This window comes from Malus sylvestris, chromosome 10 (genome assembly GCF_916048215.2).
Source record: "Malus sylvestris chromosome 10, drMalSylv7.2, whole genome shotgun sequence".
NCBI lineage: Eukaryota > Viridiplantae > Streptophyta > Magnoliopsida > Rosales > Rosaceae > Malus > Malus sylvestris.
In genome coordinates, this window is record NC_062269.1 from 19678696 (window position 1) to 19690265 (window position 11570).

General features: G+C 34.1%; 1 protein-coding gene across 3 annotated transcripts; it reads left to right on the forward strand.

The window, feature by feature from the left end:
• Positions 1-4047: 4047 nt before the first annotated feature.
• On the forward strand, positions 4048-11421 carry LOC126587264 (telomere repeat-binding factor 1-like). Of its 3 annotated transcripts, none has more exons than XM_050252304.1 (7): positions 4048-4308; positions 4677-4872; positions 5031-5248; positions 6382-6466; positions 7712-7795; positions 9926-10357; positions 10924-11421. In XM_050252304.1, exons 2-7 carry the CDS (start codon positions 4723-4725, stop codon positions 10936-10938), a joined length of 984 nt encoding a protein of 327 aa, XP_050108261.1. In that variant the 5' UTR covers positions 4048-4308; positions 4677-4722; the 3' UTR covers positions 10939-11421. The 3 variants fall into 3 exon arrangements, with proteins under 3 accessions (XP_050108261.1, XP_050108260.1, XP_050108259.1); XM_050252303.1 differs by having other exon boundaries at positions 4686-4872; XM_050252302.1 differs by having other exon boundaries at positions 4049-4308; positions 4656-4872.
• Positions 11422-11570: the final 149 nt, after the last annotated feature.

Here is an 11570-nt window from a genome sequence, read left to right on the forward strand (position 1 = left end):
CTTGATAAGAATAATTTGGTTGTAATGCGTATTCCATTCAATTCAATGAATCTAGTGAAATCTGAGAATTAATTGGTGCAATCTAGTTAATTTGGGGCATTGTCATTCATGGTTTGTTGAAAGAGTAATTGGAAATCGAGTCGTATGCATATGTTTCATGTGTGGAGAAGGAACCCTCTAGCTAGCCTTTCCCCATTCTATTTCATCAAAATCGTTTTTGTTAAAGTTTGTTTTCAAAGTTTATGTTTTAAAAGTTAAATTCGTCCAAATCAACCCCCTTGCTTTTAAATCTTGTTTTTAGAGTCAAAACGTGTTTTCTTTAAGTCTTTTGAGTTTTTGAAGTTCTATTTTCGTCCAAATCACTTTTTAGGTCTAGAATTGAGTCTTTTTTATTGTTATTTGCTGTTTTGAGTGTTTTGAGTTAGTTTTGAGTCTATAGAGTCTAGTTTAGTGTTTTTGAGTCTTATTTGTGTTGATTAGCACCCCTAGTTAATTCCCGGTCTAGAACGATCCCTACTTGCATCCTTACTACAATTGTCATCAATAGGGTTTAATTTGTGTGTCAACTTAATTTTCACATCATATTCTATAGTTACGATTCTACCATATATGTCTTTTTCATTCCGGCGAAAATCGATTTTACGATATAGACACTTATGACCTCCTCCTCTATGCCTTGTGGTAATGATTCCTCTGACATTACGACCTTTACCACAATGATGCTATCCATATATCAAATTATTTCTTGGATTAGATTTCACTTGACTGTCTACGGATACGGCTCCATTGCATGTGCTCGGGGTAGAAGTTTTGGATAAATGTATCGCCATGCCATTAAGTATTTTCATTTAAGTTCTTTTCTTTCTAAGAGGTGGAATAAAATAACCCGGTTAAAGTGTAATGATCATACGTCTATAATGCATTGTATGTCCCATAAGAGTTCCCATTCTTCTACCCTTTTTCAGAAGTCGATGACTATTCATAGCTATTACATCTACACCAAAGAAGAGTTCGACCCAATGCTTTATTTCTATCCTAGTTGATCCTGATTTGACATTAGAAGTATATTGATTTTTCCCCAATAACTGAATACTTTTGTCTATAAATACTGCATATTTGATTCCATCCATAAATTTATTTTCTTCCCTATGAGTTCTAGTCTTAATAAGAATGCTAGTTTTTACTGTTCATATGTTATGATATGAATATACTACACCAATTCGTTATGTATGGATGATGATATTCCGTTGATACAGAGCCAATTCCAATAGAATTATTGAAACGTCCAATTGGCACACATCCAGTATGAAATGAACCTACGAATTCGCCAATGCTTTAACCATTCAACCATGGATGCTTAGCGGGGATCCTCGTACATGGTGAATAACCAAATTCCAATTGAAATGAAATCTTTAGGATAAATCAACGCAATTTAGGAGGACTCAATGAAATGACATCAATTCAAATCCTGGATTTTCGAATTGAAAGAGATATGTAATTGTGAGGTGTGTGTTATTCCACCTCATTGTGTCAATATTTATAGTAGTAGGGAAGGTAAATTCTTTACCCCAATAGGATTACAACTCTAATAGGTTAATATATAGTCTAAGAGATATGATACGATTTACACGATCACATTTCTAAACAAATAGGACTGCAACAGATATTGAATTTTAGTAGGATGGTTGTTAAATATTGGTTTTATTGACACAATAACTTGGAATTAGGTGTTTTAGTACATTGATCATAATTCTAAATATTAATTAATAAATTTTATACTTTTAGGATTGGTGTTGATTGTTTGAGGATTTTAAAATGTTAGTTGAGACCTTGAAATAGATGCTTGGGTTTTAGAAATGAATAATAAGTCCTAAATTCGAATCACCTTCTCTCGTTAGTTAAAAAAGAAAGAAATTTTGAAAATTGGAGATGCACTAATTCTCGTCCTATTAACTCGATTCAGTTGAATGTCATTCAAATTACTCAAGCCAAATGACTTTTAAAATGTTTGAGTTTATACTCATATTTTATAATTGGAAATTTGTGATTAAGATTGTATTTGCTTCCATATTTGTACATACCTTATAAATTATGGATTTTGCTACAATACTTACATGTATTTAATACCATCACCATCCCAGCTATCAGATGGTGATTGTATTAAATACATATATTCATATGTATATATATTAACCGTCAGATGATGATTGTATAAAAACACATGTAACTATTGTAGCCTCCCATAAATTATACTTGAATTTTTCAAAATGCTTTTCAAACCTTGTGAAGAAATGAAAGATAAAAATAATAACACAGGAGTGCTCAAAAGCTAATTAGTAATTTAATTAATACGACATTAACCACTTGCTCGAGCATGCTCCACAATACTTCTTGTAATCTATAATATTTTGTTTAGGTCATTATTAATCATAGGTCATCCTTGTAAGAATTATTCACTTAAATCGAAAATTGTTTGTTACTATATTTATTATTATGAAAATTTCTTCTTTTTATTAATAACACAATGTTTGTCTATTTATCAGGTCACAATTAAATAACTAAACGACTTATGATTTCTATAAGTTTTGCAAAAACACACTAAATTCATTGTGGATGTTCACGTGAGAAAGGCTGTGCTAGAGTGTGTGGTCAAGGATGGGGGTTCCTATTGATGGAAGAGGGACTCAAGTGATCACAAATGATAGTTAAATACTCCCAAGTTCGAATCGTCCTCCTCCCCTCAACTGGAAAAAAAAAAATTGATACTTTGGATGCCCTAGTTTTCATCCTATCAGTTTGATTCAGTTGAATGTCATTCAAATTAATTAACCATGTCAATTGACTTGACATGAACTTAAGATGTTTGAGTTTATCCTTGTATCTTATAATTGAAATTTTATGATGAAGATTCAATATTTGTACATTTTTATGTCATTCAAATTAATCGTGTCAACTGACATGACACTAACCTAAAATTTTGAGTTTATCCTTGCATTTATAATTGGAAATTTATGATTAAGATTCAACTTTTGTACATTTCTTATCAATTCAATTCCCCTGAATGTCATTCAAATTAATCATGTCAAATGACTTGACACTAACCTAAAATGATTGAGTTTATCCTTATATCTTATAATTGGAAATTTATCATTAAGATTCAATATCTGTACATTCCTTATCGATTCAAATCAGTTGAATGTCATTCAATTAACCGTGTCTATTGATTTGATTCTAACCTAAGACGTTTGATTTTATCCTCAATCTTATAATTGGAAATTTATGGTTAAGATTTCATATTTGTAATTCTTTATCAAATACGTTTGAATGTTGGCAAAAACGAAAAAAGTTTCATAAATTTTTAAAATGCTTTTACACCTTGGGAATAAATGAAAGATAAATTTTATAATTGGAAATTTATGGTTAAGATTTCATATTTGTAATTCTTTATCAAATACATTTGAACGTTGGCAAAAACAAAAAAAAGTTTCATGATTTTTCAAAATACTTTTACACATTGTGTAGAAATGAACAAGTACAAGAACAAGAAAGATTGAGACTTACTTATTCGTGGATAGCTCTTTAAAGAAAAGGTTCTAGTTCGATCCATTAGATGATGGTGATGGTGATGATTCTTGAATCTCGTTGTCCTCGTTGTTTCATTTTATAATATATTATTCTAAGCATATAAGAAAAAAATTGCCATTCACGCCTTTTGCCCGCTATCCTTGCTCGCACCGTTTCTTTATTGTTGTTGCTAAAACTGTAATTTAAAGTTAACTAAATTAACGAAATTTCAAAATAATAATCTGACGACTCATATAAGTTAACACATCACATCCGTACTTTAAACTCGCAATAATATAAGTATCAAGATTAGAGCGTATCTCGAACTAGTTCAACTTTTTAATAATATTTCAACATATTTAAGTTCGAATCATCCTTCTCCACTTAAAATAAAAAGAAAGAAAGAAAAGATCACAACTTGAAAAATATGGTGTGCCCTAATTTTCGTGTAACAGATAAATAGCTCCGGAGCCCCACATGCGTGCCCTTAGTACACGTCACTGCCATATCAGAGCACAACGGAAATTGCATGTCACTCTTGGCCAGCAAGGCCTGAAACTGAATTTTCGTGTCGATCCGCAAAAATCCCAGGTGGACGCGAGAGAGCAGCGACCAACCACTTCACCTTCCCCGGACCCTCTAAACTGCATTCATATCAAATCTCAGAGCCCTGGCCACCGAATTGAATTTAAACTTGGCAATCGAATTCGTATTAAAATTCGATGAATCAGACGCCGATTTTTGGTAACTTTCCGTATTGCTTCATGTAATTTCGATTCTTATTGTCTGAATTCTTGAGTTTTCGAGGTGATTTGAAAAAATTCGTGACATTTGATTGGGAAATTGAATTGTATTGGGTTTCCCTTTTGAATAAATGCTGGGAATTTAGGTTTTGTTGTGTTTGTGTGGTATGGAAATTTCACGTTCGGCTGTTGAATTTTGCTATGGATGCTTTTAGCCTTTTAGCGTTTGAATAATAATAATAATTACTGGTGTTCGTTTACACTGCTTTCCAGTTTTGAACGTTTGGTGGTGTTTGTTTTTCGATTTTTGATGTGTTTACTTATGTCGATTTTTGTCCTCGGGTGTAGGTTCTAATATAGTTCACCAAGGCTTTGCAGATTGATTCTCTGGCGGAGTTCCTCTGTGTTACCCCCTATGGGTGCTCCTAAGCAGAAGTGGACGGCGGAAGAAGAATCAGCCCTTAAAGCTGGAGTTATTAAACATGGCGCAGGAAAATGGCGGACCATACTTAAAGATCCAGAATTTAGTGGCGTTCTGTATACTCGCTCAAATGTAGATCTTAAGGTAGGGTTCTTTTAACACTATATACTTGTTGTACTACTCATTTTGTTGGACATGAAGTGTACCGATGCTTTTATCAATTCTTCAATAGATTTTTTAAACTATTTGCTGGTCTGTGTCCGTATGGAGTATTTTATTTTATTTTGTATCGTCGTGGGTAGGATAAGTGGAGAAATATGAGTGTCATGGCAAGTGGATGGGGCTCTCGAGAGAAAGCCAAGACGGCACTTAGAAGAATACCTCCGATTTCTAAACAGGATGAAAACTCTATTCCTCTCAGTACTACTGTTCAAAGCGATGATGAAATGATGGATGCTAAGCTTATTTCAGTTTCTAGTGAGACCCAGCAGATTTCTGGTCCAAGAAAATCTATTGTGAGGTTAGACAGATTTCTTGGCTTTTTCGAATTCCTGTTTTTTAAAAGTCATTGCCAAATCTCGTATTTAAATATTGCCCATCTGATATATTCTATTCAGTTTTTGAGGACCAATAACTCTTGTGCAATTCAGCAGGTTGATTTGTTTGTTAATGTTATTCACGACATCTCGAAGGGTTCAGATTGGTTAGTTGTGCAATATTAGTGTCTTCATTTTGTGTGTGACACTTATTAAGATTCAGAAGTTCACTAGTTGAGTTCTCTGTCTAAATTTTTCATAATTTGACATGCTAAATGTTGGGGACCAGTAATCTTTGTTGCATGGCTTATTTGTTTATTTGTAGTTTACAGTGGATTGTGATAGGCTGAAGGCAGGTTGGATCAATCAATTGTCCAACTAGGTACTTCATTTTTAAAGGTGTTAGGGTTCAGATTAAATTGAGAAGATATACAAAATCAAATGGGGTGTCTAAAATCTTCCTTTGAGTTAAATCACTGTCATTTACACATACATGAGCATTTTGTGTGTTGAAGTAGGTATATTATGGCCTCCTGTTTAGCAGTCCGATTTCACTAGAGAGATGCTTGCTCTTATTCCATAATTTGTAGACACTTACCTGGTTGTTCTCTTTCCTTGTGAACTGGACTGATCTTTGATCTTTACAGTTGCAAGTACATGGTGATCCCTTAACTTGGGCAAACAATTACATATTATAAAACAATCGAGAACTGGTTGTTTGAACAATAGTAATGGACATATATAATTTGTTAGGGGCACACAAGCAAAGGGACACCAGTCATCTTTTTGAATTCATATCTTCTTTTCCCAAGTTGATTAGATAATCTCTATAGTTAAGCAATAACATTAGATTGGGGCATACTGACAAATGTTTCATTCCCTTTGTCCAGCACTGAAATGCTCATGATATTAAAGAGAAATTTTTTTGGTGTCTTTGTTATTTGCAATTATCATAGGTGTTGCTGCTATTTTATCATTTACAATTATTGACTATAAGTTAGTTATTATTCGTTTTAAATCAGGCTACTAGGTATTATTCAGTTTTCTTTTCTTGTCATACTTCAAAATTTTAAACTCTGCCGTAACTTCGATGCTTTGTTGTTGTTAATGCTTGTAGGCTGGACAATCTTATCATGGAAGCTATAACAAGGTTGAAGGAGCCTGGTGGATCTAATAAAACGACTATTGCTGCATATATAGAGGTAGCCTCTATGTGTTATTTGCAATTTTCTATGGCACATCCCACTTCATTAGTATCTGGTCATAAATTGGTTGATTATATCAAACCATTTACTAAATGTATAATGAAGTTGAAAAATATCACGAGCTAGTGATGTAGTTCAGTGTGCTCACTCAGCTAATATTTTCATAGTGAATAAATAAAGGAGTTTATTGCATTTTGGTTATATGGGGCTTCTCGCTGCTGTTCTAGAAAGCATCAGGGTTGGGAATATAAGAACAATTGCCAGCCACAAAAAAAAAAAAAAGAAAAAAAGAAAAAAAAAGGAATATATATTAAGCTGATGGTGCACGTGGAACCCTCTCTTCATTGCCCCTTGCAGGGAGGCTCTGTATAATATTCAGACATCCTTGATTACACACATCAGTTTTTTGGTTGCGGATATTTAGCTTTAAATTTTATATTACACGTTGCTTTCTCTATTACTCTTTGTTTGGATTCCTTGAGGATATTTTGTCTCCTTTTTTGCTTTCAAGAATTATGCAAAAGGTAGTGAAGTGTGAATGTAATTTAATCCAAGGATCCACTGATTAATAAGCTTGGAGATTGGCAATATTTGGTAATGAAATAGCCTTCAGTCATATCATGGTTCAAGACAAGTGGACATTGTTATTGACATTGTCATGAATTGCTCTCTTGGGTTTCAAATTCATTAAAGTTTAAGAAATTAAAAAGAAAAAAAAAATAGTTTAAAGAGTGGTTGGACCTGTGTTTAGTCCATACACCTTTTCCAAGAGAAATGAGTTCTTGCACAAGTCTCGTTAACTTTGAATGTCCAGTTTCATCTCCTAGCGTAACGTAAGTTGTAAAGTAAACCCCGTGTATGATAGCCTACCCTTGTCAAGAAGAGTGGTTATGAAAACAATGCCTCTACTGCAAGGCAAAGCCCTCCCTCTCTTAAAACTTCAAAAATAAACTGACATTTTGCAACACTGCACAAATGACATCTACTCTGGGTTCACTGATATGCACTTGTATATCCTCCCAAGGTTAAGTATACGAAATCAGATACTTCAGATGGGTTATAGTTCAATTTGTTAATACTGCTGAATAAGCTGAATAAGATTTACAATAATTTTAACAATAATTATGCTACGTAAGGCGACATCTATATGTGTGTTTATGCTATCGAGTTGTGTAATATGCTAGCATTATTTTCTTGCTATTATTGTGTAATCCGCTCACTTTCAGAGATTTTATTTTGTAGGACGAATATTGGGCTCCTCAAGATTTCAAGAGGCTATTATCTGAGAAATTAAAATACTTGACAGCAAGCCGTAAATTGATTAAGGTAAATATAGTGTGGTCTAATAATCTCAAAACGTTGTCCTATATGTATAGCTTTTATGGGTTTTTTTTATTGGTGTTAGATTATGTGGTTTTTGTGGAACAAACAATTAATGATTACTTAATGTGCATGGAGTTGTCATTTTTATACACTTACAAGTAAGTTGGACTTAAAGGGTCAGAATTGTTGAATGCAATGTGGTTTTTGATTGTTGTACGGCAAATAATCAAACGATGTACACATGTATAAAAAGGTTAGGTTTTCCGAGGTTTGTCATCATATTGGAATGTGTACTCCAAAAAAAAGGATCATATGGGAATATGCTGCATACTAGAAAGTTCTGGTTGATAATAACGGGGCCAAAGGTGTAGGGAGATCAAACTTTGGGTGTGGGAGCATATCTTCATTACAGCTTGAGGTACACGTGCCACATGACAAGAATAATTTTAATAATTTACTCTACACATGAAAGGAAGAAATTTTCATAGGTGATTGGCAACTTTATGCTTGTTCTGATTGAAATTCCCGTACATGGTAATTTCCAGAATTAATTAATGAGGTTTAGAAGATCAACAATTTAAACAGTCTTGCAGGTTTTTTCATCCTAGATTTTCTCTATTTTAATCATTTGAGATCTGATTGATCACACGATAAATTGCACTTTTCTATGGCCCATGTAGTGCCTTTTCCCTTCGTTCAGCCAATCCGGTCAGACTGCTAAACACTCCATTTGTACAAGTGTAGGTCTATTCTTCTTGTATGCTCTCTAAATTCAATAAAAATAGTTGCGTTGTATTTTCCATAAATTTCCCGAACTTTTTCTTTATTTGAATAAATCGGTATCTGGACATCTTGAATTGAAAAGAACTTTACCTTTTAAGGCAACAGGTAGGTATCTAAACAGGTATATTATCTCTCCTTGGTTTTCCTGCTTTTCTCGGTCCACCTTTCCTCTTTTTACCGAGTAGTATCCCTCCCTTTTTTGTTTTCATTGTTGGCTTTGGGGATAAGGCCAAAAACAAAGGGCGAGAGAGAACACAGTACTCTTGCTTTGTGGTGAAGGATGCAGAGGTTCAAGTCGGTATTTTTCTTTTCCCTGCATCCTTCTGTTGCCCACTTCGATTTTCCCCCTTTATATTAGGGTTTAGGGCTTCAAGATAAGCATTTCTGTCCGATCTCAGTGTTTCTGTACTGGTCCCATGATATAGGTTTAGCAGGGGCTTAATTTGTCAGATTCTGATATGATTGGTTTACTTTTATGTTTATTACTTGTTTCTTTCATGGTACATGTTTGCATGTTGACAACTCAGAGTTGGGCTTTGATTTTTCCGTGGTAGTAGAATGATTGACTGAAAATTTTACCTATAGTTTTTCTTAGATTTGGTAGATAAACAAAAAAAAGCCACATTCTTTTGACGGCTTATTGTTCCCCAAACTTTTAATGCAGTGAAGATATGGGTGATTGAATTGTTGTAAAATTTTAATTTACTCACATATTAAAAGTTTATTGAAATCATCGTATGTGAGCCACCTACATCTTCTTATCTGATAACATACTATACTAAACCAACTTTTACATAAGTAAATGGAAGTGTTAAGAAATGATTTATGAATCACAGCTTCAAGAGAGTTTGGCTATGGCTTGAGAATCTTTGATCACATTGGTTTTTTATCATTGGACAAAAAATGGAAATGCAATGCCATATTCTGCTTTTAAATACGTTTTTATATATGGTTATTTTTTATTTAAATAATGGGTATTGATGCACATATTTACTACGTAAAAGTATGGAAATGTTGATGAAATCAAGAATATATTGATATCGGTGTAAGTTGGATGGAAATTTTGAATGGAGTGTAAAACAATGTCATTGTATCTAATTTTGATTCTTGCTAGATGGATAAATATCGAGGATATTATGATATCTAATGCTTGCTGGTACTTGGATATATAATTTACTTGGTCTACAATACCGATTTGTTCATGTGCTTCAATTGGGATTTTCTTTGTGAAAAAAAGAAAGGACACTAGTTTATGATTTGATATTCCTCAAGGGATGTTAACCCTGGAATTGGATATGGTTAGAGTTGATTAGAGTTTGATCTTACTAGTTTGTGTTTTTGTTTTGACAGGTAAAACGCAGATACAGGATTGCACCTACTCCAGCGTTATCTGAAAAAAGAAGAAATACCTCAACGTATCCTTTTGAGGGAAGACAGATGGCGTCTGCTTTTGAGGGAAGACGCATGGCATCTCCTTTTGAGGGAAGACCAATGGTGTCTCCTTTTGAGGGAAGGTATATGGTGTCTCCAAAATTTGACAATGATGAGGCTACCATCCTGATGAAAACCCAAATTGATTTGGAGCTTGCGAAGATGAGGACTATGACCCCCAAGGAAGCTACTTTAGCTGCTGCTCAAGCAGTGAAAGAGGCAGAAGCTGCCATTGCTGAAGCCGAAGAGGCAGCCAGGGAAGCTGAGGCTGCTGAAGCTGATGCAGAAGCAGCACAAGCTTTTGCAGAAGCAGCAATGAAGACACTAAAAGGAAGAAATGCTGCGAAGATGGTAAAGTTCACATAGCATATTTTCTTTTTTACAGTGAATTTATTGATTTAGCTTGGTTTGAAATGCTAAAGTAGTGAGTTTATAATCTTGGCTTGAGTTTATGTTTGCTTTTAGCAAAAAGACAGTAATTATTCTGACAATTGAAAGTCCGCCTGTGCAAATGGGCTGAATGCTTGCTTAATGAGTTTATTTACTTTACTATCATTAGAGAAATCCCCCTTGTTGTTAAACACAAGTTATGTTCATCCCTGCCCAAAACCTCTCTTTGCAACTGCACTCCAACAAATACATGTATTCTGTATTCGTAGATTGTTCTAATATATATTTGAACTGTCATTGTAGTAGTTGTGGATATATCTGGCGTTCAGTCTAGTTTGGCATTTATTTTTTTGTTTAATGATTATGATGAGGCCATACATGCCTACGCTCTCTCTCTCTCTATCTCTCTCTCTGTGTTCTAATTTTGATTATTGTAGATAGGGTTTAGGGTAATTGGATTGTAACTTTGTCTGATTTTCTTTACCAAGTTTTTGAATTAAATTTCATTTTACTGTCAATATATGCAGATGAATCGTCCCTGAATGAAGTTCGAAACATGCAAGAGCAATGAAAGAGAAGTTTCTCGAGACCGGACACATGTTTTATTGTAATTAAACTATGTTACCAAATTCACCTACACAGATACAGGTGAGTTGTATTTTGATTAGTTTCATTGTAGGAAAGTCTGGTTCATGGCAGTTTTCATTTCCTTTTGCAAACTATGAATCTGCGTCAAAATGCAGAAAATTAGGACTCACAGTGGGATAGAAAAGTTAATTTAACAGCATCTCTTTTGTTGTTGTAATTGTCTTGTTATTTTTTCTTTTCCTTGTTTTTCTTGGTCGTCAATATAGAAGCGGAGGCGGCTCTCATCTTCGTCTTTGAAGGTGATTTTTGCTACCCGCCACGCTCCGCCCTGCCCTGCGCGTTTAGAGTGGTAGAGTTAGTTCATTCATCAGCAACAATATGTATATGCTTTGGATCGTACTGCTTAGTCGGATTCAGTGATATAGTTTTGCCCTCTTTGTTTTGAGCTTATATTTATGTTATTAGGATGATTGCCGGCAAATACGGTAGGAATATGATGTAGAGAAATTGACAGAAATGGGCCATTTCCATATCTTGAGACTAAAATAGGATTTTTGGGATATGCACAGACTATGCAAATGATATG

Coding starts and splice junctions, on each gene's coding strand:
- LOC126587264 (XM_050252304.1), top strand. CDS start 4,723: ATGGGTGCTCCTAAGCAGAAGTGGACGGCGGAAGAAGAATCAGCCCTT. Junction 5,249..6,381: donor CCAAGAAAATCTATTGTGAG/GTTAGACAGATT, acceptor TAATGCTTGTAG/GCTGGACAATCTTATCATGG. Junction 7,796..9,925: donor CAAGCCGTAAATTGATTAAG/GTAAATATAGTG, acceptor TTGTTTTGACAG/GTAAAACGCAGATACAGGAT.